Raw genomic sequence first — 25,975 nt, 5'->3', positions numbered from 1 at the left:
AATATCGATCATGTTGAATACCGAGAGGTTGAAAGTGTGTCATTTCTGATTCTGTTTTTATCTGAGAGCAGGTCATCTAAATGAGGAAAACACAAATTTTTCATAATGCATTTATTTAATTGCAGCCAATAGAACTCAGTTGAAGTGTTTTAGTATTACACTCTTGTAGTTATTAGTCATTTACAAATGTACCATAACGGAACGACGTTTCGCATGCAGCCAGAGAAGGCTATGTGGAGCTGATCCTGGTGAAGTAGGGCAGAGTGTTGAGAGGAGCAGGGTATTTGCGGAGCCAGGTGGGGCCCTGTATGGTGGGGTGCTCCGGGTCGGCCTCGTCCCTCCAGGTGCCCTTCGGCAGGTAGATGTCACGGCGCACCGTGTTGCGGTGCAGCACCGGCGCCACCAGGACATCTTCGCCCAGCAGGTACTCTGCACACAAACGAAACCAGGTGTCACATGGCTGTGCTTTAACGGTACTTATGCTCAGTTGTGGAGTAAATCTGCAAGGAATGCAGCGACAATATCCAATGCTCAGGGAGAGGAACGCCGCTTATCAGTTCATAATTCTTCAAAAGTTGTTATTTGTTCAGGTATTAAATGAAACCCTTAACGCAATTTTAAGTACAAACAAATATAAACATATGCGACTAGTATGGATGGTTTTCTCAGCGGCTTGCACAGAGACCTTTTGTTCCACAGATGTCTCGCCGTATCAACCCAAAACAAAACAGTGGATTATCTCTGAAATCAAAGGAAATTATGGTGTGGATAAGACTCAAATAACGTGAATTATTTAGAGACGAATGGAAAAACTAGTAGAAGCCGACCTCGGGGAAGATCAGTTTTGACTCCGTAGAAATATCGGAACATGTGAGGTAATACTGACCCTACGACTTATCTCAGAAGCTATATTAAGGAAAGATAAACATATGTTTCTAGCATTTGTAGACTTAGAGAAAGCTTTTGGCAATGTTGACTGGAATGCTCTCTTTCAAATTCTGAAGGTGGCAGGGGTAAAATACAGGGAGAGAAAAGCTTTTTACAATCTGTACAGAAACCAGATGGCAATTATAAGAGTCAAGGGGCATGAAAGGGAAGCAGTGGTTGGGAAGGGAGTGAGACAGGGTTGTAGCCTGTCCCCAATGTTATGCAATCTCTATATTGAGCAAGCAGTGAAGGAAACGAAAGAAAAATTCGGAGTAGGTATTAAATCCATGGAGAAGAAATAAAAACTTTGAAGTTCGTCGATGACATTCTAATTCTGTCAGAGACAGCAAAGGACTCGGAATACAAGTTGAACGGAATGGATAGTGTATTGAAAGGAGCATATAAGATGAACATCAACAAAAGCAAAACGACGATAATGGTATGTGGTCGAATTAAGTCTGGTGATGCTCAGAGAATTAGATTAGGAAATGAGACACTTAAAGTAGTAAAGGAAGCAAAATAACTGATGATGGCCGAAGTAGAGAAGATATAAAATGTAGACTGGCAATGGCAAGGAAAGCGTTTCTGAAGAAGAGAAATTTGTTAACATCGAGTATAGATTTAAGTGTCAGGAAGTCGTTTCTGAAAGTATTTGTATGGAGTGTAGCCATGTATGGAAGTGAAACATGGACGATAAATAGTTTGGACAAGAAGAGAATAGAAGCTTTCGAAATGTGGTGCTACAGAAGAATGCTCAAGATTAGATGGGTAGATCACATAACTAATGAGGAAGTGTTGAATAGGATTGGGGAGAAGAGAAGTTTGTGGCACAACTTGACTAGAAGAAGGGATCGGTTGGTAGGACATGTTCTGAGGCATCAAGGGATCACCGGCTTAGTATTGGAGGGCAAAGTGGAAGGTAAAAATCGTAGAGGGAGACCAAGAGATGAATACATTAAGCAGATTCAGAAGGATGTAGGTTGCAGTAGGTACTGGGAGATGAAGAAGCTTGCACAGGATAGAGTAGCATGGAGAGCTGCCGCAAACCAGTCTCAGGACTACAACAACAACAACAACAAGACTCAAATAAAGTTCCAGAGGTATCTGATCAGTCTGTATCCTTGTCCCCAATCTGTAGCTTTTCATCTTATTTCACACTGCTTCTGCTGCACAGTGGAGCCTAAATGAATGTGTTAAGAGGACAATGTATTGAGTATATCGCTGGCACTGAGTGGAAAATACTTCGTCTGTTGTGGTAACCAAAAATCGCGCCGAGAGTAACGAAAGCGTGTGTAAAAAAATACGGAAGTATTTTCTAAACTCGGGTACACGCAGAAGTCCTATAGGAAACCTGTATGTCATACCTGAGTCGATGGTCTGTGCAGTGGAGTCTGTGGGGTCGAGCCACCAGACGGGCAGGTTGACCGGCGTGCCGTCCTCCACAGCCTTCTGCATCAGCTCCAGGATTCGTGGCGCGTACTGCGTGTGCAGATCGGTCAGGCTGCGGCAGATCTCCAGCGTCTGAAAAGTGGACAGGTAATCACAGTCTTGCAGTGTGATCAACTGCGGTGAAAGGAACTGTTCCAATAAATTGAGGATACGGCAGTGGCGATGAAAAAGATTTTTTTATGAATAGGAAGAAGTAGTGCGCGGGGGGGGGGGGGGGGGGAAAGGAAAGAAATGGTGTATATTATGTGAATAATATACTCCTAACTAACGAGGTTCATTTGAATTCAATATAGGACATCTGTTCCAGTAGAATAAGGGCCATTAAAATTGCTGCACCAAGAAGAAATGCAGATGATAAACGGGTATTCATTGGTCAAATATATTATACTAGAACTAACATGTGATTACATTTTCAAGCGCTTTGGGTGCATAGATCCTTAGAAGCTAGTACCCAGAACAACCACCTCTGGCCGTAATAACTGCTTTGATACGCCTGGGCATTGCGTCAAACAGAGCTTCGATGGCGTGTACAGGTACAGCTGCCCATGCAGCTTCAACACGATAGCACAGTTCATCAAGAGTAGTAACTGGCGTATTGTGACGAGCTAGTTGCTCGGCCAACATTGGTCAGACGTTTTCAATTGGTGAGAGATCTGGAGAATGTGCTGGCCAGGAAAGCAGTCGAACATTTTCTGAATCCAGAAAGGCCCGTACAGGGACTGCAACATGCGGTCGTGCATTATCCTGCTGAAATGTAGGGCTTCGCAGGGATCGAATGAAAGGTAGAGCCACGGGTCGTAACACATCTGAAATGTAACTCCACTGTTCAAAGTGCCGTCAACGCGAACAAGAGGTGACCGAGGCGTGTAACCAATAGCACCCCATACCATCACACCGGGTCATACGCCAGTATGGCGGTGACGAATACACGCTTCCACTGTGAGTTCACCGCGATGTCGCCAAACACGGATAAGACCATCATGATGCTGTAAATATAACCTGGATTCATCCAAAAAATGATTTTTTGCCGTTCTTGCACCCAGGTTCGTCGTTGAGTACACCATCGCAGGCGCTCCTGTCTGTGATGCAGCTTCAAGGGTAACCGCAGCCAGTCTCCGAGCTGATAGTCCATGCTACTGCAAACTTCGTCGAACTGTTCGTGCAGATGGTTGTTATTTGCACACGTCCCCATCTGTTGACTCAGGGATCGAGATGTGGCTTCACGATCCGTTACAGTCATGCGGATAGGATGCCTGTCATCTCGACTGCTAGTGATACGAGGCCGTTGGGATCCATCACGGCGTTCCGTATTACCCTCCTGCCGTTATAAACTTTCCTCATGTCAGCACGTTGTAGGAGTCGCCACCGGCGCCAACCTTGTGTGAATGCTCTGAAAAGCTAATCATTTTCATATCACAGCATCTTGGTCCTGTCGGTTAAATTTCGCGTCTGTAGCTCGTCATCGTCGTGGTGTAGCAATTTTAATCGCCGGTAGTGTATTATTTTTGGCCAGTTCAGGTGTATAAATGCGTAGTTCACAGCATACAAGCAGACACTCACATTATGCAAAGGAAGTTTTAATAACTGTTGAGTTATGGAATGAAACTTCCCTGGTACAAATAACAAGCTGATTAGACTGAGTAAGGATAAACTGTCGATCAATTATTGGCCTTCGTGTCTTTGATTTCGAAGAACTCTCTACTTATTGATTCTACTTTTAAGGCGAACGACAACGTCGTCAGCAATGCAAGAAGTGTTTTGAAGTAAACTGTGGAGAGAGCGTACATCTCAGAAAAAAGTGATATTGTGTTAGGAACGGAGGGCTACTGACTTAGTGGCACCTGCGATACCATTGTTTCTCGTGATTCGGCTGCGGATAACCCTTCCATAGTACCTAAACCGTAAAAAGAGTTTCAGAGAATAAGTAATCAGGAATTTATCTGTATTTTGCAGTTCCAAGTTATTTATGAAAATTTTACGTATCGTAGTATCACTCGACTATATGTGGTGCAATCACGTTGAGAAACTCGTGTTGCTTCTTTACAACGGTGTGTAATATAGTATGCTTTCTACGAAATTTTACAACCCACACAATGGTCTGTTGCGATCACAGCATTGTCACAATCTGTAGTGCCCTACAGTTTCTCTTTAAAGGTATTTCATTTATCTAAATAAATTATTTATATACTTGTTTGGGATCATTCCTATCTGGACAACAAAATTGAGCAGCCTCCCTTTCAATGAATGGACCCCGTATCCCACACTGTACGCACCTCGTTGTCAAAGTCCCACGGTGTGAAGGAGTACTTTACGACCGGCATGAAGACACTGGCCTGAAGCCAGCGCACGTACAGCTCGGACCACGTCTTGCTGTTGCCGCCGCCCACCATCTCTCCGATAACGAAAGGGTAGCCGACCAAGTTGAGCTGCAGCAGCTTGGGTATCAGCGTCTTGAAGCCGTGATGGTTCGTCCAGTCGCTCCTCATTTTGTCCATCACAAAGTAGTTGGGCAGCTGCTGGTTCTCCACGCTGGTCTCTATCTGCACCATGGGCCCAAACTGCGAGATCACCTTTGCATACGCGTCGCTGAAGGCCACTGGGTTTCACTCTTTGGGTTCTATGGTGGACGGCTTCGGCAAGAAACTTACCTCGCCATAGCCAAAATCAAACGAGTCGATCCCTGACTCGTTGCGAAGCGCCTGGAAACGTTACAGAAAAATATAACTCTCATGTAATACAGAGGATTCATTGGCCATATAAACAAGTTATGTTTTATTGTCTGGAGACTAATTATCGAGAACAAGTGAAAAATTTTTCCTTAACGACATATATTATCATTGCCCGCTACACCCTTTTGATATAGGGGTAGCAACAACATTAGCAATCTAATTTGACTTACATTATTAATAGTATTGTACTTAAGATACCGAACTAATACACATACGTTTCATTATATTCGTACAACACTTTCGTAGTGTTGAAAATCATATTAAAGATACCCAACCCTCGAAATTTCTCCAGCACTCATGCTGAAGCATTCAAGTAAGCGTATGTAAATATGTATGTGAATATACAACATACATAGGCCTTAATTACGACAAGAGGGTCGTAACTATGATGCAATTGACACGTTCGCAAACTAAGTATGAAACCTGAACATAATTAGAGAGTTTCAGATTATTTTATCTTACCTCTTTTCCTAGCATCCTCATATCTTCGTATGTCTGACTCATCCTACAGCGCAAGAAATTTTAACGTTTGAAGGAAAACAGATAACGTGGTCTTCTGAAATAGAAATATAAGTACCGCACGAGACTAGAAATCTAGGATGCTCCAGGTTACCACTGTGTAACCGAAGGTATCTTTTATTAGAACCACTTGTTGCAGATTTTGGATTGAAGACACTGGATTGAATGTTAACGGAACAAGATAAGAACGTGCTGTCTCTATGAAAGTTGGTGCTGTCTCTATGAAAGTTGATGCTACGAGAAGAGGGGCTGACAACTAGCGTGAGATATTTCCTAATATCGAGTCTGACCTCCTTTTGCCCAGTGTAGTGCAGCGACTCTATGCGGCGACTGTACGTGGCATGGACTCAATAGATCGTTGGATGTCCCCTGCAGAACAAATAAGCCATCATGCCTCTATAGCCAACCACAATTTCGAAAATGTTCATAGATCGGTATTCTGTGCACTATAAGACATCTCGGTTATGTCCCATAAATGTTCAATGACATTCATGTAGGCTAAACTGAATGACCAAATCATTCCCACGAATTTTCCAAAGTAATGTTCAAGCCAATCGCGAAAAACTACACGCGATGCGTTGCTATTAGCAAAAGCACTGGCATCTGTTGTCTGCCGACAAAATCCATTAAAGCCAAATCTCGCGACACTGTCCTAATGGATATTTTCGTAGTACGTGCCGCCAGACGAATGGAAAAACTGGTAGAAGCCGACCTCGGGGAAGATCAGTTTGGATTCCGTAGAAATGTTGGAACACGTGATGCAATACTGACCTTACGACTTATCTCAGAAGAAAGATTAAGGAAAAGCAAACCTACGTTTCTAGCATTCTTAGACTTAGAGAAAGCTTTTGACAATGTTGACTGGACTACTCTCTTTCACATTCTGAAGGTGGCAGGGGTAAAATACAGGGAACGAAAGGCTATTTACAATTTGTACGGAAAGCAGATGGCAGTTATAAGAGCCGAGGTACATGAAAGGGAAGCAGTGGTCGGGAAGGGAGTGAGACAGGATTGTAGCCACTCCCCGATGCTATTCAATCTGTATATTGAGCAAGCAGTAAAGGAAAAAAAGAAAAGTTCGGAGTAGGTATTAAAATCCATGGATAAGAAATAAAAACTTTGAAGCTCGCCGATGACATTCCAATTCTGTCAGAGACAGCAAAGGACTTGGAATACCAGTTGAACGGAATGGACAGTGTCTTTAAAGGAGGGTATAAGGTGAACATCAACAAAAGCAAAACGAGGATAATGGAATGTAGTCGAATTAAGTCGGGTAATGCTCAGGGAATTAGATTAGGAAATAAGACACTTAAAGTAGTAAAGGAGTTTTGTTCTTTGGGGAGCAAAATAACTGATGATGGTCGAAGTAGAGAGGATATAAAATGTAGACTGGCAATGGCAAGGAAAGCGTTTCGGAAGAAGACAAGTTTGTTAACATCGAGTATTGATTTAAGTGTCAGGAAGTCGTTTCTGGAAGTATTTGTATGTAGCCATGTATGGAAGTGAAACATGGACGATAAATAGTTTAGACAAGAAGAGAATAGAAGCTTTCGAAATGTGGTGCTACAGAAGAATGCTGAAGATTAGATGGGTAGATCACATAACTAATGAGGAAGATTTGAATAAAATTTGGGAGAAGAGGAGTGTGTGGCACAACTTAACTAGAAGAAGAGATCGGTTGGTAGGACATGTTCTGAGGGTAGGGTGGAGGGTAAAAAACGTAGAGGGAGACCAAGAGATGAACACACCAAGCAGATTGAGAATGATGTAGGTTGCAGTAGGTACTGGGAGATGAAGAAGCTTGCACCGGATAGAGTAGCGTGGAGAGCTGCATCAAACCAGTCTCAGGACTGAAGACCACAACAACAACAACACGTGCCGCTTGGTTTTCTGCTGTTATTTTAGACAGTGTTGCTTGTCTATTAGCACCGGCGATTCTATCCGAACTCCACAACTCTCTTTTGTTAATGAGGGTCGACGGCCACTGCGTTGCCCGTGGTGAGAAGGAATGCCTGATATTTGGCACTATCGGCACACTGTATACACTATGCAATCCGGAATGTTGAATTCCCTAACGTAATTCCCCATGCACGTGGCTTCGACTACCATTCTGCTTTAAAAATTCGTTAATCCACGTCGTGCGGCTATAATCACGGTGGAAACATTGTAACATGAACCACCTGAGTACAAATGACGGCTCCGCCAACGCATCGACTTTCTATACCCTTTCTATGCGATAGTGATGTCATCTGTATATGTGCATAGCGGTTTCCCATTGTTCTATGTCCAGTTGTATATATCAATGTTTCAACCTGACAGTTTCTCGGAGGTAACTATAGAAAAATTACACAAAAATGCGTTGAACTGAGCAAAAGTCAAAATGAGTGAAAGGGGCCACTGGTAGAAATCTGTACACTAGGGAATCCGGCATAAACCAGCGTAAGCAGCAGTAATGATGCGAATTAAATCTGAAACATACAACCCGAGAACAATAATTGTTGTGGTTGCACGTGAGACACGTAATACAGGGTGATAAAAAAGTCAGTATAAATTTGAAAACCGAATAAATCACGGAATAATGTAGATAGAGAGATACAAATTGACACACAAGCTTGGAATGACATGGGGTTTTATTAGAACCAAAAAAATACAAAAGTTCAAAAAATTTTCGAAAGATGGCGCTTCATCTGATCAGAATAGCAACAATTAGCATGACAAAGTAAGACAAAGCATGGATGACGTTCTTTACAGGAAATGCTCAATATGTACACCATCATTCCTCAACAATAGCTGTAGTCGAGTCGAGGAATAATGTTGTGAACAGTACTGTAAAGCATGTCCGGAGTTATGGTGAGGCATTGGCGTCGTATGGTGTTTTTCAGCATCCCTAGAGATGTCGGTCGATCACGATACACTTGCGACTTCAGGTAACCCCAAAGCCAATAATCGCACGGACTCAGGTCTGGGGATCTGGGCGGCCAAGCATGACGAAAGTGGCGGCTGAGCACACGATCATCACCAAACGACGCGCATCTGTCGGACATTTTGTGAACTTTGTTTTTTTTTTTTGGTTCTAATAAAACCCCATGTCATTCCAAGAATGTATGTCAATTCTTACCTCTCTATCTACATTATTCCGTGATTTATTAAGTTTTCAAATTTATACTGACTTTTTGATCACCCGGTATATTGCGTTGGTGCGAAAATTCGTAGCGTTCATCCATAAGTTTCAACAGATACACATAAGAGCGGCTTTAGTCCTGAATTATGTATTCTTCTTCAGTATTTAGAACAGTCTGCCAACGGTGGGCTAACTTTTCGATTACGCGACTGTAGAAAAAACTTTGTTTTGATGCGAAATATTTACCGATGTTCGGGGGGCAATTTGCTTTGGAAAGGAAATTTCTTGAAAGTTGTTGGATAAATAGCGGAAAAGGTGAAAAGCTAGGACGCCAGGTCAGATAGATAAGATGGGTGTGGAATGACTTCCCAACACAACTCCTGTATAGTGCTTTTTGTCAGCCTAGCACAACATGGACACGATTTATTTTGGAGTAGCATCACTTCACGCAGTCTCCAGTGTTGACAATAAATATCCAGAGTAACGGTTACATCTCGGGGAAATAATTCGTAGTACACCATACAGTCGCTTTCCCACTAGATGCATGTTACTATTTCTTATGGATGGACGCAGGCTTTTGTACGGGAAGTTGCTGCTTTGTTTGTGTCAACCATTCCTTTTTTTTCTTATATTATCATCAAGACACCAGTTACAATACAGGATAGGAATGGTCGGTGTTGTTCACTATTCAACCGATGATGAGCAAGCAGAGGTGCACGAATGGCCACACTCTGATCTTTGTTATTTTGCCTTAGAGCATGCGATACCCATACACCCGATTTTTGAACCCTACCCATTGCATGCAAATGTAGAAGAATGATGCAATTATTACAGTTGACAGTAGTTATCAGTTCTCGAGTACAATGACGTTTATAATTGTGGATCAGTGCGTTTAAACACCTAAGGTCGCTCTGAATGCGGCGATCCTCCTGACAACGAGTAAACCATTTTACTGACGGGCTCTGTCCTACAGTATTACCCTCACACGCGGCGCAAATATTTCTGCCTACTTCCGCAGCTGTCACCCCTCAATCGAACTCAAACAGACGAATATGTCGTAAATGTTCCGTTTTTTCCACTTGAGACTTCATCCTCTAGTGCTCACAGCTCCACTCACAAAAATGTTAGCATAGTTACTGTTGGTGTAAGACTAACATTAGTTTGCGTTTGTACTCACCCACAGTCGATTGGTCCACCAAGTCACTGCCTCAGGATTGGTGAAGTCGACAACACCGGTGACTCCATGGTACCAGCGCGTGATGGTGCTGCCATTCACGTTGGACACAAGGTAGCCCTTCTCCACGGCTTCCGAATAGTACGGCTCGCAGCCTCGGTTCAAAAATGGGTGAACCCACAGCGTCACGCGGAAGCCCAGAGAGTGTAATTCATCTGTGAGAGCCCGTATGTCCCGGAAAAGGTTTGGGTCGAACGTGAGGCTGCCGTAGCAGGTCTCCCAAATGTCGTCTATTTCGATGTTGCTGTTCTTAAATCCATTGGCGATTATCTCGTTGGCCAGGTCCCTCACTAAAGAGTCGTTGACGCCGATGTCGTAGCGCGCCAGTGTGGCCCAGACCGGGTGGGTGACCATGCGCTCGTCTGGGACTCCCGCCGGCTTCCCCAGGTACTTCTGGACTGCGTATTCGTGGGCCTCCCTAGCGTTTCCAAATGAGCAGATATCCCAATGTAAGAGGTTGTCTGGTCGGTCTTCTGGGTAGGGACTCTGGTTCTTGGCCGTGAAACATAATGCATCCGGTGACTGATCTGTGTTTTGGTCAATAAAAAGGGGAACGTTGGAATGGACGCGTACGAATCTTCCGTCGGAGAATAGCCAGTAGCGTGCAGCGACGCCTGCATAGTGCGTCTGGTTGGTGACGAACGCGTAGTTGTCATACTTTCTCTGCTCAGTCAGAAAAACCTGTTTGGTAGACTCGGTACCGCCGTAAATGTGGCTGGTGAGGTGGTTCTGGCAGCTTTTGAGAACCGTCTTGGGTGTGTTCACCCACTGATAGACACCGAGGCAACGGCCAGCTCTGTCTTGGCGCTGGATGGTGATATTGCTGTTACCAAAGTCAAAAACTTCTCCATTAAAATATCTGACATGGCGTGGTGTGGAAGAGCGACTAGTGCTGTCTACTGGGATGTACGCCAGTTGGATTTCAAGACCATCTGCAACATACATATGAACAGAACAATATAGATATCGTCAGTAGAGGTGCATAATGCAGGTACTGAAAACAAATACAATAAAAGCCGTCTGTAGAATACTGAAATAACAAACCTTGATAAAGGTGAACACACCCTGCCTATCTAACCCATGTTCAATTAGGCAAGTATTTGACCAATTTCTGAAAAAAAGTATTTGATGCAGGACCTTAATATTTTTACTGCATGCTACATGATGCCAATAGAGTCAACTGTACTAAAATCTACTTTATCCATTTTATAGTCGTTAAGAAATACTTTTTTAAATTTATTGACAATAAATATTGAGTTTTTTTGCTGCAGAAAATATTTTTTTGTGAACTTCCTAATGGGGGAACATTAATGAATGTATTACCAGAGGTGGATTTGTATGTTATTCAGAGTCTCTGAAAATTTCATTCATTTATCTATGATAGTTTCTAGTATAATGTGGCATATGTACTGAATATTTTAGTTTGCTGGAAACTGACTTTAAAGAAAAAACTTTTGAAATTTGTTACTTACCGTAATTAAAAGTGTGCTGCTGCGTATAATGGCCCTTCTTTGGCCTCTAGCAGGTCTTCCAGCTTCCTGGATGTTTGTCTTGCTTTCTTGGTCATATTAGATGCAGACCTGTCTGCATCGGCTATCCTCATTTCATCGCAGTGTTGCAGCCCAGTGATCATATTTTCACCAGGATTGATTCCCATCTTTTTAGTACCCAACACTGTCCAGTATTAACGCAATTGAATGTAATAACAGCGTAATGAACTCCTAGTTTCATTGTACGCCTGCCTACAAATACAGTTTTAGGAAGGCGGTTCCAAATTATGCTGTTGAAACATTCATTTGGGTTCTATGTCTGCCCATGCAGACATTTCCTTAGGAGGTCAGGACGAGCCAAGTCTCTGAAAATAGCAGCAGGAAGAGAATGCTGGTGAGAATAAGATTCTCGAGTTGCCTGAGCCCTATTGTGTTTGCACCACGAATTTTCTCGTGATGGACACAATCCATGACATGGCTTATCATGAGTAGAGGACTTATGGAAGAATATGGCCCAAACATCTCTCTTCATTGCCTCCAGATTTTCTTTATTTCTCCTAATTTCCTGCCCATAGTATACCTGCAAGTTTTCTATTTCAGTTTTAGTAAACCGACCATGTCCAGTCAACAGTTTTCCATCTTCTAATTTTTTTCCTCTTATATCAACAGTTATTTTTCTCAGCCTCATTCCCAAACGTTTTTGAACATGGCCTAAACATTCTATTTTGCTAATAATGACATCTCCGTATGGCTTAGAGTTCACGACAATGTCGTATGACTTACTGTAACCATCGTCCAAATATTTTGTGTACCGTACGCCGCTTGTTTCTGCGGAGCGATGAAATATTTATTGTACTCTATGAACTTCCATACCACCACTTGTTCCTCTAAAATCAGCCACACAGTTGGGTTCTTTATGTTCATTGAGTTTACAACATTAGAAATATTTAGAAATTATCTCCACATCTACCACTTTACTGGTGTCTACATTCGTGGCAGTCACTACTCCAATCAGAGAATTATGTCCTCTTTTCTGCCAACTTCCATCAAGTGCAAGTGCAATTTCCGAACATCCATCATTTTCTTCCATTGCTTTCCTAGCAGCCAGTTTCATGCTTTCCTCACTGACCTCACATACAACTTTCTCTAACATTGCAGTCAGTTTTTCATACTTATTTAGTAGATGATGTAAGTTCATCAGTGAACAAAATGTTCTCCCAGCAGCCATGTCCTTGCCACTGGATCGTAAGGCATCCACCAATCTAGTATTGATTTCATAAGGGCCACTTGCACTTGGTTTTGAAGAACTCATAAATGAAATCACAGCTGAGCATTTAGTGCAAATTAAATCCAAAGTAATTGCTATGCCTTTTCTCCCACTGGCACTCACACTAATTTTCACACTCTGTGACTAACCGCACTGTCTACATTGTACAAATTTAGAAATTACATCTGATAATATTCTCAAATTTGTTATAATGTTACTGCACCTCTTGTCACTTACAGTAAATGCATTGTAACTCTCTTGAAATGGTGAGAGCTTCTTTGATGACGCACTTGTTGAAGAATTACAATTAGACACATCGTTGCCAGGCGACATAACATCTTGTACAGAAAGCTTTCTAAACGTGTTTCCTCTAAATTGTCGTTTCTAAAATTCCTTTAAGTTTCGTCATCTTCAATAAACACAACAAAACACACGTAAACAAGCACAGCAAACGTAAGTATAACAATTACACGCAATCACACTTGAACAAAAGTAACAGCGTGTTTGAAAGCATATTGTTTACAAACAGCAGAAACAAAAGAATACCGGCCATTGCACTACAAGGATAGCCAATACACTTGGGTGTAAACAAAATCCTAACGTGCAATGTGGGGCATATAAAGATCTAAAATATATGCAGAAAAGAGGGTGACAGAAACGTGGGCGTGGCACATAAACACATGTGGTAGAAAAATGCTCTTTAAATGCTGGAAAAGATTTTTTTCAGAAAAATCGTTTTCAGAGTACTTAAATAAAACATTAATCTATCGAAATATATTGAAAACCAAAAACCGATTATTTTCCACCTGAACCACTTTGTGGTCCCTTTATAGGAAATCGTTACCAAAAGTACCTTATTGTCCACTCACTTGATTACGACAACAAGTTACAGTACTTTCACAGTTTTCATGTCACTGATGTACAAGTAGAAAAACTAGGGGTATTATAAGTTAGATGCACCTTGTATGGTAGAAATTCAATCTTACTCTGTAACACACGACCAAAAGAGCCTGGTGGCGTTGATCAGAGTTCCTTGCGATAGATACTGAAGTGAACAACACTGAGATACATCCTTGGTGCAGTGAACAGATATCATTCGAAGGACACAAAATAGCTATTTTTGTTACAGAATCCACTCTCAAATTGTTTCAGAAACTGTCGATCCACAATATAGTCTTCTTCAGAAAGTTCCACAGATATAACCTCTCACCTCTGAGAAATGAGTCCCCCATTTTTTGCATTCCCTCACACAGAGATGTAAATCCGTCGAATAAGAAACTCATTGAACATTGAGTTTAAAATCCGCCCTTTCTTTATGGCACGGTGAGAGGGGAGCTGGAGTGATTCCTACATATATGCAAAATACTGCTTTCCATCGTCTCGAAGGAAACTGTTTAACGTTCCGTCATCCAGCAGAAGAATATAAACATGTAATAAAAATTAGTACCATGTCGTCCAGAGTGTATATTTCGATCTAAGTTGTGAGTCATAACATGATTTTTCATAACTACTTAATACTCATACATAATCTTAGTTTTTACGGAGTTTTCCACTAAATATATTTACGTTTAAAAATTCATTCTATGTATGTTTCTGGCTCGCAAAATTTGAAGAGCAGTTGGTGGAGTGACCTGAAATTTTGGCAAAACGTTGCACCCCAATTCGCACATGTTTTTAAACCCGAAATGTGACCTTATTAACTGTTTTCGAAAATCAAAGTGTGAATTACGTTTATTCCCATTGTTACTTTCAATTCAATTTATTTCTTTTGTTTCGGATGTGATTTTATGATCTGTTTTCGAAAACATATTTTATTTCTTTCGTTTCTTTCCAGTGATCGTTTTCCTGTTTCTGTGGACAATATTTCGAGTTACTCGGGTTGGATAGGCAGAGAAAAGTTGTTGTTTCTCATTACATTGGAGTGCGTAATCGTTTGCTGGACTAATTTCATTAACTTTGAAGTGACTTTATTATCTGTTTACGAAAAAACGACATGTGGGTTGATTCGATACCTATTGTTATATTGAATTCAATTTATTTCTTTTATTTTTTTTTCGAAAATCTAGAAGCATCGAAACGAATTATCGATATCATGCATGGCTGAGCGGCCAGCTGGTAGAACTGTCAACGTACACGCTATTAACGTTATCATTGTAAACAGATTCGAATCTGACATAAACATCCATTGACTCCTTTACGAACTTCACTGCTGTAGTGGATTTTTCCAACGTAATTTCTGAAATCTCTCGATGTTCCTACATTACCGTCACATGTTCTGATTCTGAAACTTCAAGTGACGAATTATCTACTTCGAAACATCAATTTGCCGAATTTATGAAATGGCGCACGATTAAATAATTGGTGAACAATGTAACTGATACAACGATTCTGATCGGATCTCAAAAAAGTGGAAACGTTCTGTTTCCTCGAATACCACCCATTGCGACCGACATGGCGTTTAAAATGACTTTAATTTTCAATACGTATTCGCTATAACTATCAATAAAGGGCAAGGACAATCTTCGCCCTTGCACCATTTGAGGGCGGAAAACGATTGCTTCTCCCAAGAGCAGTTATACGTTGTAATTTCCAGAGACGTCTGATCTTCATGTTTATACAGAAAGCCGACAAAGAAAAGGTGTAATCAGTTCCCTAGCTTTGCAGTAACAAATGACGATATTTTAAATCCTTTCCTTTTAGTTCACATAGCCATAGCACCTCCAGGCAAGATATTGAATAGAATTATGTGTTTTCTCGGTGGTTATATGTCCGATAGACTATATTTCATTTGCTTTTCCATTGGTTTCATATTAGCTTGAGCCACAGCGAAGTGTGACTGGGTTTAGGTAATGACTGAACTTTTTTCTAGGATTGTATATCGTAGATTTGTGTTTTAATTGCAGGTTGAAGGTTAAAGAATAGCAAAAGTCACATGCTTTTCGCTACCAGATTGTTTCAGTAATTAAATTTAAAAAAAGGATTTGTAATGTAAGGGCTGTAGAAGTTACACACCGTATTTAGTTCCGAAACCTATTAATAGATATCGACACCAGCAGGGTGTCGAAATAGGTGTGTGGACACAGTGTTCACAGTGTGTCGCAGCTAACGTGAGCAGTGAGTTGGCTCAGAGGTGTGACTGTACACAGTATCCGCAGACTCACCTTCGTTGGACACTATCAGGATCTCTCCGCTGTTCTCGTCGTAGCGGGTGCTGAGGCGGGACGCTTGTGACGCCCCCAACATCCCCAGCAGCAGCAGGGACACCGCCCACACAGCTGCAAATGGGAAGAAAAGGAAAGAGAGTCAGAGGAGCAAGACTGCGACGAGTTACGTAGTCATAAAGCGCGTCTTGATGCACCGAGCGATAGTGTCCCGAATGGCTAGATCATTGTTGCGGCCAACTGATAGATTCTGTTGTTTCACTCTATCTCCGTAGGTATTCCTGAGTGAATGTTCATTTGGTCCGCCTGTCCCTGTCCAACCGTACATAGCTCGGGTTCTGATTCAAACAAGGGCCTGTCCTAATAGTAACCTTTCCCTATGTTAGAAAGCACGTGTCAAGGCATGTGGAAACTTGACAGCTGGAAAGCCGCTTTTAATAGTAGTAATTAATGACATCGTCGTTAAAGAGTGCAACACATATTAAAGAGGAGTACAACAATAGCTGTATGGTTGTTCAGATATAGAGTCTCATTTATTTCCCTAGATTAATCTACACAAACGCCAAAAAGTTTCTTCGTCACTTTTGCCCAACCCCAGGGTACCCAACGTTTCCAGTGATCACATTAGATCATCTCAGCTGTTGGCAACAGGAACGTGGCCAGATGCCGAGATGGTAAGTTTATCACTCCACAAACTAATGGGTTATAGTTAAACTTGTTCACAATATGTTTTCAGCTGAACACATAATATCACTGGTGCGTTTTATAGTAAAAGGGAGCTGATTAGTACAAAGAATCTATTTGCCATTAGCCATATCTATTAATAACACTGCTATTTGATGATCAATTCCCAATTTTGATGGTGGTGGTTAGTGTTTAACGTCCCGTCGACAACGAGGTCATTAGAGACGGAGCGCAAGCTCGGGTTAGGGAAGGATTGGGAAGGAAATCGGCCGTGCCCTTTCAAAGGAACTATCCCGGCATTTGCCTGAAACGATTTAGGGAAATCACGGAAAACCTAAATCAGGATGGCTGGAGACGGGATTGAACCGTCGTCCTCCCGAATGCGAGTCCAGTGTGTTAACCACTGCGCCACCTCGCTCGGTCCAATTTTGAATAACGCGAATTACAGACAATATAGGTGGGCCATTGTGGTCTACCCATTTTTCTGAAGGCATACTTCACATTCAATCATTTTTTTTTCCCCTGATATAAATCAAGTGTTATAGAATTAGGTGTAGAATTTAGACGGCATATGCGACCAAAATATTGACGTTCAGATAATTTCCCCTTTAGACGTAGCGAAAATTATATAACATTTAGAAAAACTACTGGTACATATAAATATTAGTCCTTTTGCATGTGATTAGTGTTGAATACTAAGTCAGTCTCTGACTGATACATGTAAGATATACGATTCGGTAGCACGGTACCTCTTTCAGCCGTTCCTTTTACAGGATCAATCCTTTAATATTTGGAATCATCTCATTTTCACTTTGGCTAATGACCATTAAATCTTGATAGTATGTAGCGAAATGAGATACAAGAGATAGACGAAATGTATAGAAGTACAGGCGACAGGAGCTCACCTTTAGCCATTCCAGTAGTCTGTGGAATGTACAATTCGGCTGGAGTTTCTCCTCAAGCTGATCAACTACATACGATGCAGGCGTATATATACCAATGCAGTATCTACTACATACGCTCTTGACTCATGAACTATCTGACTGATATCAATCAGTCACGCGAAGAGCTGTAATTATCTGATATTAATATAGCTTCAAATGGTTGCATTAGCCAAGATAACATACTTGCCTTCAACCCTCACTTCACACTGTTGCAAATTCAAGTCTTACTGTAAAACATACACAAGATATGCGTTAAAATCATAAAACAAAAGTAAACTACAGATTGCACACGAGTCGTAGACCTTGGTACAGCCCACTGAAAGCAATTTAGACATGCCCGTTTTCACACAAATGCTTTAAAATTAACAGCCAATGTGAGATACAATCATTTATAAAAATTTTAACATGAGCATTCGGAATGCAACACACATTCAGTTTAGTAGTACAAACATTTACACTTAACAAATAATTAAAAGAACTTGAGCTGGACAAAATATACGTTTTTTTACAACTATCTTGAAAGTAAATTGGGCTTTTTCGCATCACCAAGGATCCTGATTTACATTAAGAACAGAGGCCAAAATAACAGCCACAGAGCTACGAAACCATAAAATAAATTTCTGTGAGAAGGGCTTAGTAAAAGACTGAAGGCTTTTGAGAATGGCATTCAATACTTAGTTACATGCAAGGAATTGTCTACTTCCTTGAAACAAGGAATACTGGCAGGACAACATTCACCATCCACAGCACCCGAAATAGAAATTGTGTCAATTCACAAGACGCAACCCTCAACCACGGAGGCAGAGGTAAACCGTCATTCTTCTTATGGTGTAGCCACTCCAATTACAGGGTGATCCATATAAACCTATACTGGTTGAAGGTCGTAATTTCCCTCCGAAAGGTCGCTGAAACGGGAAAGTTGTTTTCATCATACCAGTAGCTCTTGATGAATCAGAAGTGCCTCCCGTTTTTGGCACGTTGATTTTTGTTTCTGCGAATGATGTCCTCTGTACTATGCAATGCCACACTTCCTAGGCTCATATTCGTTCGGTCGCGGTTTGTGACGTCTATGAGACGTCTATGAGAGATATTGTTGTGAAAACGTATTGGAAGAAGAACTTGTTTTTTACGACGTAACGGGCATACCGGAGAGAATTCAGTTTGCGTGATGTTCCAACAAAGGCAACTGTTTTATCGACTGTAAAGAAGCTGGAAACAACTGGTGTACTAAACAGTGACAGCGCTAAACGTATACCATCACCGAGTGTAGACGTTATTAATAATGTACGAAGACACTTCGACAAGTCTCCAAGGAAATCGTTGTGCGATTGAGCCAGGAGACACTCATTTCATATGGCACATGTCAGAGAGCTGCAAAGAAATCTGCATTGCGCCGTACAGAGTGTACACGATGCAAGTTCTGTAACAAACGGTTCGTAAGAAAATCACGCATTGCTGTCGATGCTTTAAGGGATATCTTACTCAATGTTCAGACAGTTACTCCTTAACTTAGTTTACAAATGAGGCATGATTCCATCTGTCAGGTTACGTCAACACACAAAAAAGCGGATACTGGGCTGGCGTAAGCCCCATATCATCCACAAAACACCACGACACAATGAAGAAGATTGAGTGTGGTATGCGGTGTCACCTTCCAGGATTGTTCTCTAAATTGTCTGTGATACGACGGTAGACACTACAGTTTATACGGGCATCTTCTATACATTTGTGGAGCAGCTCAATTATGCCGAACTTCCATGCAGGTTATTTCCGACACGATCGAGTAAAGTGTCATAAGTCTAACGCTTCCATGCAAAATGTAATCAGTTTCTTTGGTGACTGAATAACCTGAAAAAAAATTCTACCCCCGCCCCCCGCCCAAAAAAACCCTTGACCTAGACCCTCGGGGCTTTATCTTTATGGGGGTATCTTAAAAGCTGAGTGTACCACCACAGACCACGGACGATTGCGGCAGTACGTGAGGACGTTACACACGAAATAAGCAACAATGGCTAAGATACACTTCACAGAACATCGCGGAATATGTTGAAACGGTTACAGCTGTGCATCGTTGCCGGCTGAGGGCACTTCCAACGCTTTCTATGACGACATTATACGTAATCTTCCAATTGCGAAATATCATTTCCCTAAACTGCATATATGTCCCTTTTACGTCCAGATATTATGACTCCCTAAAGTAGTTCAGGTTTATGTGGATGGACGGTGTAACCCGATGACTCGACATCTGTCCTAAGTAGGTGATCCCCATCACCATCTGAAACAGCCAGCACGACAAGACCTCAGAGAGGAGCAGTGAGAATCGGTATGAGCGCACACACGGCACAGTCCAGTCATCAGAAAGCTGAGTGTATCTCTTCACTACTAACACTAGTCCACAGCTTTTACATTTTCTGTTCGAGAATTAAACTGGGACAGTACATCTGCATGTTACGTTGTAAAGCAACATTACTGATATTTCTTTGTTTACTTCAATTTGATTTCCTTTGACTGTCATGACACTAACTTGGGCGCCATCGATGGCCTTTATATAACACCAGAACTACTTCGGGGTTTGTGAGAAATCTTTCCATAAGACTCTGCTATTGTACTCACAGAAGGCTTCAAAATTTTCTTTTTGACCGCCAGATCGGCTTCATTCGGCGTCCCACTAGGAATAGTATTATGCTTTGTTTTACATCTGCTTCCTTAGAACTTAACTTACAGCATCTGTGTACCACGGTTGGTACCGCCCATCATGAGTTATTTTATTACGTAGCTATCCAGCACTTTGCCATCCGCTCTCTTATAACTGAATCAAAGGTCATCTACATGTTCCTGCCCGCAGGAAAATATTTAAAGTTACTCTTTGCGAAATGACACAAATTTCTCATTATCTAGCCTACTGAAGAAACAAATGTTTCTGTTGGTTTTCGTACCATTTTTACTTTAATAACCATTGCTCCTGGTAACCGAAATCATTTTCAATCTGTCCATCATAAAAGGGCCGTATCTGTGTGTAATTATCAGAACTAATATTTTACCACCAAGAATGGCCTTCCTAGGTGGTATTTCCCAGTGGTTTTCAACGAAGGCAATCGCAGAATGGCTAGTCATGCCCATCATTACTCTAAGTACCATATTTTTAACTCTTACCATTCTATTTGATCGTTGTACGTTTAAAGTCTCCTCCAATAATAGCACATATTAGTGATAATTATTTCGTCCATAAAGAGTGACATTATGAGGATTGATAATTAAATATAGAACGAAAAGTTTCCTCGTCAATTGTTTTTAATGTACCATTCATTACTTTCCTGATCGGGGTCTGATCGTCGATAGAAGCTCCCAGTTATGTTTATGCTCACCCTTAATGTTGAGTCTAATGAAAACAGTTGTATGGTACCCCTTCTGTTCAAGCCAGATTTTATTTCTTTATGTTTCAGTCTTACAATTTTGAATCGCATCTGTAGGTATCATGTGGCACTCAGTGAGTAAAGCGGAACTGGAGAACACTGAGAGTAGGGAGTAAGATTTCAATTCCCACGACGGCTGAAGGAGTCGGTGAAGCGTAAGGCGTTGCCAGTGGACCATGGTGCCATGCCTTGTTGCTAGAATGTCAGCAGTGACGTGCGAAGGAAGAGCACATTTATTCTGGCGCTAAGCAAGTAATCTTGTTTAACAGACATTTTTCTAACAAATGTAGCTTTTTCCAGTAGTGATAATATGAGGGGCCTGCAGATCATCGGTACTTTCATACAACAATATTACTATTCCTGAAATCTATTGCCTTAATAAAAAAATGAATAATATTTCTGCTGACAAAAAAATGTGCAAACGACTACGAAATACCACGAGTGTAAGTACGAGGTACAGGCAGCGCGCCATAGTCCCCAGTCGCCAATGGGGTGCCTTCAGATCTAGTTTGTCGTAAGACCATGCTCTCAGGAAATAGTTTCAGTTAAACATTGTTAACTGTGTTTATATTATCAGTTCATGGTGGTTAGTAAATAAATAAAGCATGACATCACATTAGAACATATTGCGAATAATATAGCTTCCGGAATCATCACTCAGAATCACAGGAAGTAGAATCGTTCTTTACAGAGAATCTGACGTCGCTGGTACTGCTTCTGCGATCGACATAAACATCATAAACTTCGAGAAAACAAATAGAAAGAATCCTACACGACAATTTAGTAAGATACTCCAAGCATGGATTGTCTCAGTCTCCGCAAACTCTGATGGAAAAGCACGGTCACTCAAACTGTACGCCTCTTATACTATCCTCTACGGACTCACTGGCTAAATTGAGACATTACTGGAGCTTTAGTACAAGTGGTGGAGGGGAGGGGGTGGGGGTTATTGCACAGCCTCGCATGTTGCTGTGATTTCTCCCTTGGTGGAGAGGAGTTTACTGTCTGCTGCAATAAACACGTCACTTCCAGTACGTACTAACCTATACATTGAGTAAACATTTATATCAGCCAAAATAATTTCATCGCAGTCGTATTGGAATTATAGCTAGCTTTCAGGATCTAATACTAGGTGAGCACCACTGCTTCGTAGGACTGTTCCAAACTCTGGGACTTCATTGCATGTATATGTACGGTTGACCACTAGTATTTTAAACGTGTCATCTTTGTGGGACAGAGTGATGCGTCTCTTTGAACATTCCACTAACGCCTAAACGTTTCTTGCATGTATCATTATCTGGAATAGGATGAAGAGCCGCCTGAGCTAAAGAACCCCATATGTATTCCGTAAACAGTCGGCCACGTCTCAAAACATCAACTGACTTTAGTACATCCCTGACCCATTCAGGAGCATCCAGCAGCTCTAAAATATATCACGTGAGTCTAGGAATACGCAGCCTAATTTCTCACAGAACCTTCGAAGCCTCATTTTATGTGTACCATTCGGTTCACAGTCAGAGAATCACAGTCAGTTCATGGGACACTTCTGCCGATTGTGAGTCCCGTGGAACCGTTACGAGCAGCTTGGTCTTCTCTGTTACTCAGTGGGATGAACCGTAGAGCCCATCATCCCATCGTAAGTTTCAACGTGAATCATGTTTCGCAATTGACTGCTACTGTTTCCCTCAGTGGCTTTCAGAATGGTCAGTTCCACATGTAGGATCAGACTCCAAGAAACACACACACATACTGACGTTGCTTCCAAGAACGCTCACCCATCCCCGGGGGCAAGAGGGGGCGCCACAACACTCTCCTCCCCCCCCCCCCCCCGTAGCTCTCGCGTAAAGGAAATAATTTAGTGTTGTCAAGTGTTTATCTTTCAAGAGATTTTTAACGCAGTCGGTACCGGGACTTTCTTATGGGTAGTTACAGGATGGCATTCATCTTCGAGAATATTAAAAATACTCCATACGCGCTGGTGTAGAGCTCCCCCCTTCCCCCTTCAAACAATCGTCTGGATTTCCTCATTTCCTTCCCACGCCTTATTTCTCTAAGTGTTTGCGTACATGTCGACAACAGGCACACACCCTTTTGTGTTTCCTTCCCATGATACTGGATGCAGCAGTCTTCCCTAGATGTAAAGTTTGTATTTCGGGCCGGCCGTGGTGGCCGTGCGGTTCTAGGCGCTCCAGTCCGGAGCCGCGCTGCTGCTGCGGTCGCAAGTTCGAATCCTGCCTCGGGCATGGGTGTGTGTGATGTCCTTAGGTTAGTCAGGTTTACGTAGTTCTAAGTTCTAGGGGACTGATGACCACAGCAGTTGAGTCCCATAGTGCTCAGAGCCATTTGAACCATTTTTTTTTGTATTTCGGTGACAGACAGCATCCCCAATATGTTAAGACAGGTAGTGCACGGCTCTCGCTGGACTGTGCCTACCGATGATAGATGTTGGAGGAGAGGGGAATTACAAATCACATCACTACTTTTTCTGCCATGATGTGTTTTTAAATACTATATGATCTTGTCATCTTACATTTTTTACTGTCCCACCATCAGCAAATTGAATTTTTTGATTTCCCGCCATCTGCCTGCTTTGTATTTTGAATTTCCTACCGCCACCAGTAACTCCTATTGTGGTGGCGAGTAGTGTCGGAAACTTGAACTATGCACTAATGCCCATTTGGATAAACTACTGCAACTTGATTAATGTTTTTGTGCACACTTTCACATCATCTCTAGTTGATCCTTTCATTCTTTCCACTGCACCCACAATGTGTTGATGTCACATATTGCCCGCCATAATCACGTGAAACCACGTTTGTTGGCAGCAACAAATAAACGAAACAGAGTAATACTCTTCTGTACAATTTTTTTTATTTGCAGTACTTTTACAATCAAACAGATGAATCAGGTGCACAAATTTAAATCTGCACATACATATGTGGAACATATCTTGGCGGATTTATCGGTGCCGACTGAACGCCGTGCCATCCCCTGCTAGTAGCGGCCCTGTATGGGGTGTGGAGGGTGTGCGTTCACTTTCTGCCGGCTGTTGTCATTTATATACAAAGAATCTTAGTTATCTTTACATTAATGAAAATGAGAGGTGACATCTAACATCTCCGGGAATATGATAACTTTTCAGGTAAATAAACGAGCAAAATTGACAGGTCTTTACTTAGCTAAATTTATGACATTTTCTACAATATTGTACCAAATATGAACACTGTAATATCATATGTGAGTAGGTGATATCCACCCTGGAGCACAGGGCACATGTCATCTGCGGTGAAGAAAGCCTTCCAGATGAACTGCAACTTCTATAGGAATTGTTCCACAAAAATTTTGACAGCTAATGCATACTCCATTGTGGATTATCACGTTTGTAACCTTTCCGGTTTGAGTTCTTACGTACTGTTTGACGGAAAGCAATTCGTTGTGTCTGTCGGTCCGTGGCTGTCCCCTGGTTGGGTTCCGACGGGTCAAGTATAGTCGGGTTCACCACCTGTCTCGCCTAAGTGAACGAGGGCAGACCGACCTCCCTGGAGGCTTCTGAGTGCCACCGGTGTAGCTGTTGTCAGCTACTTTAAATTTAAGGTTTAAGGTTTTTTATTTTCTTAAAAGTTTTTGCAAAATTTATTTTTAAATTTATCTTTCAAACTTAAACATTGCGGCTTCTGCCTTTAAGAGATTATGGTAATATGTTTTAAAATTTTGAAACTTAATTGTGGCCTTCAGCCATTTGTTTTGCACCTTGCATATGTATGTTCTATCTACGTAGCCTTAAGGCTTTCCACGTAGCCGCGATACGGCTATTTATTTGATTGCCTCGTTAATTGCATTTTAATCTTGTTGATTTTTAAGATTTCTTGTTGTTAAACATTCTGGCATTCCGCCTTTAAAAGTCGATTGTAATAAATTCTGAAATTTTGAAATTTAATTGTGGTCCTCAGCCATTGTATTTTACTTTTCATATTCTGCCCATCTGGTTTAGCGGGCGTATCAAAGCCGAAATTAGTGCAACACTCAAGAAGAGACAAGCTGCCCGAAAGCGGGAAGAGGAAGAAGACAATGAACTCATTTTCCTTTCGTACCTGCGACCGGTCCAATCCAAAACTGAGAAGCTACTCGAAAAGCCAAAGATAAAAATCGTTTTCCGACCACCGCCGGAGACGGAGTGTGCATTGGCTCTACGAAAGACTAAAATTTAACGTACACAGCATCGCCTGCGAATGTGGCCAACAGTAGATCGGACAAACGCGGCGCTTTATTTTCAAACGCTTGCAGGATCACATCAGGCATGAGTGAGTGGGATATATACACGAAAGTTCGGGGTAGCAGAGGGAAACCTGAAGGAAGACCACAACTTTGACTTCTAGATCACCAAGCTGCTTTGCGACCGGATAATGGGACGGCGTCATAAAGGAGTCCATTGAAAAACGGGTTCAATTTTATCAACAGAGATGAAGGATACCAAGTGCGGCATGGAAATCGGCGTTAGCGGCATTACGACTTCCATGTCCCAAGAAGCGGCCGGAATGCCCACACAGATTGTGAACAGGGCGCCTCCTATTCCTACCACTGCAGTGTCGCCTATCTCCTCAGCCGCACCACGTGTGTGTGGAGGGGGAAGGGATGCACTCCACGTATGTAAATACCCCAGCAACCGCATATCTCGTCACTTAGCCAGAACATAATGAATATGACACACATGGAAACCCCGCAGTGCTTAACCCGAGAGCTTCCCACAAAGTGTAGCATACGTTTACCTCACTCATAATAGCGGAAGTCGTAGACAACCAACATATCACGTCTCCACTTGACACAACTAACAATACTAACATTTTGAGGTATACCAGTCAATGCTTACCAGCATGTTGTGGATGTGCATGTTTAAGCGTATATATTAGGCATATATCCTGCACTCATCTTGATCCTGACCCAATAATACAAGCTGCTTTCCACCAGCATTCTGTCATATAATCATTAAGATTTAAAGTAAGGTATAGGTTGGAGGAGCACGAGAGAGAGAGAGAGAGA

The 25,975-nt window shown here is 41.9% G+C and overlaps 2 protein-coding genes across 2 annotated transcripts; both read right to left on the bottom strand.

Moving 5' to 3' along the window:
• Positions 1 to 229: 229 nt before the first annotated feature.
• LOC124805465 (myogenesis-regulating glycosidase-like) lies at positions 230 to 4,925 on the bottom strand. Its single transcript, XM_047266028.1, has 3 exons — positions 4,650 to 4,925; positions 2,292 to 2,448; positions 230 to 429 (listed from the first exon to the last, which is right to left on the bottom strand). Exons 1-3 carry the CDS (start codon positions 4,923 to 4,925, stop codon positions 230 to 232), a joined length of 633 nt encoding a protein of 210 aa, XP_047121984.1.
• Positions 4,926 to 4,961: 36 nt separating this feature from the next.
• LOC124805378 (myogenesis-regulating glycosidase-like) lies at positions 4,962 to 17,529 on the bottom strand. The gene is made up of 4 exons (XM_047265935.1): positions 17,487 to 17,529; positions 15,898 to 16,011; positions 9,923 to 10,911; positions 4,962 to 5,075 (listed from the first exon to the last, which is right to left on the bottom strand). The coding sequence occupies exons 1-4, from the start codon at positions 17,494 to 17,496 to the stop codon at positions 4,980 to 4,982; spliced, it is 1,209 nt and encodes a 402-aa protein (XP_047121891.1). The 5' UTR covers positions 17,497 to 17,529; the 3' UTR covers positions 4,962 to 4,979.
• Positions 17,530 to 25,975: the final 8,446 nt, after the last annotated feature.

The sequence above is a fragment of the Schistocerca piceifrons genome, chromosome 7 (assembly GCF_021461385.2).
Source record: "Schistocerca piceifrons isolate TAMUIC-IGC-003096 chromosome 7, iqSchPice1.1, whole genome shotgun sequence".
NCBI lineage: Eukaryota > Metazoa > Arthropoda > Insecta > Orthoptera > Acrididae > Schistocerca > Schistocerca piceifrons.
This window is presented reverse-complemented; position numbering and strand designations above follow the sequence as displayed.

Coding starts and splice junctions, on each gene's coding strand:
- LOC124805465 (XM_047266028.1), bottom strand. CDS start 4,925: ATGGTGCAGATAGAGACCAGCGTGGAGAACCAGCAGCTGCCCAACTAC. Junction 2,449..4,649: donor CGTGGGACTTTGACAACGAG/GTGCGTACAGTG, acceptor TCCACTTTTCAG/ACGCTGGAGATCTGCCGCAG. Junction 430..2,291: donor TGCACAGACCATCGACTCAG/GTATGACATACA, acceptor GTTTGTGTGCAG/AGTACCTGCTGGGCGAAGAT.
- LOC124805378 (XM_047265935.1), bottom strand. Junction 10,912..15,897: donor CCTGATAGTGTCCAACGAAG/GTGAGTCTGCGG, acceptor TGTATGTTGCAG/ATGGTCTTGAAATCCAACTG. Junction 5,076..9,922: donor GGTGGACCAATCGACTGTGG/GTGAGTACAAAC, acceptor TAACGTTTCCAG/GCGCTTCGCAACGAGTCAGG.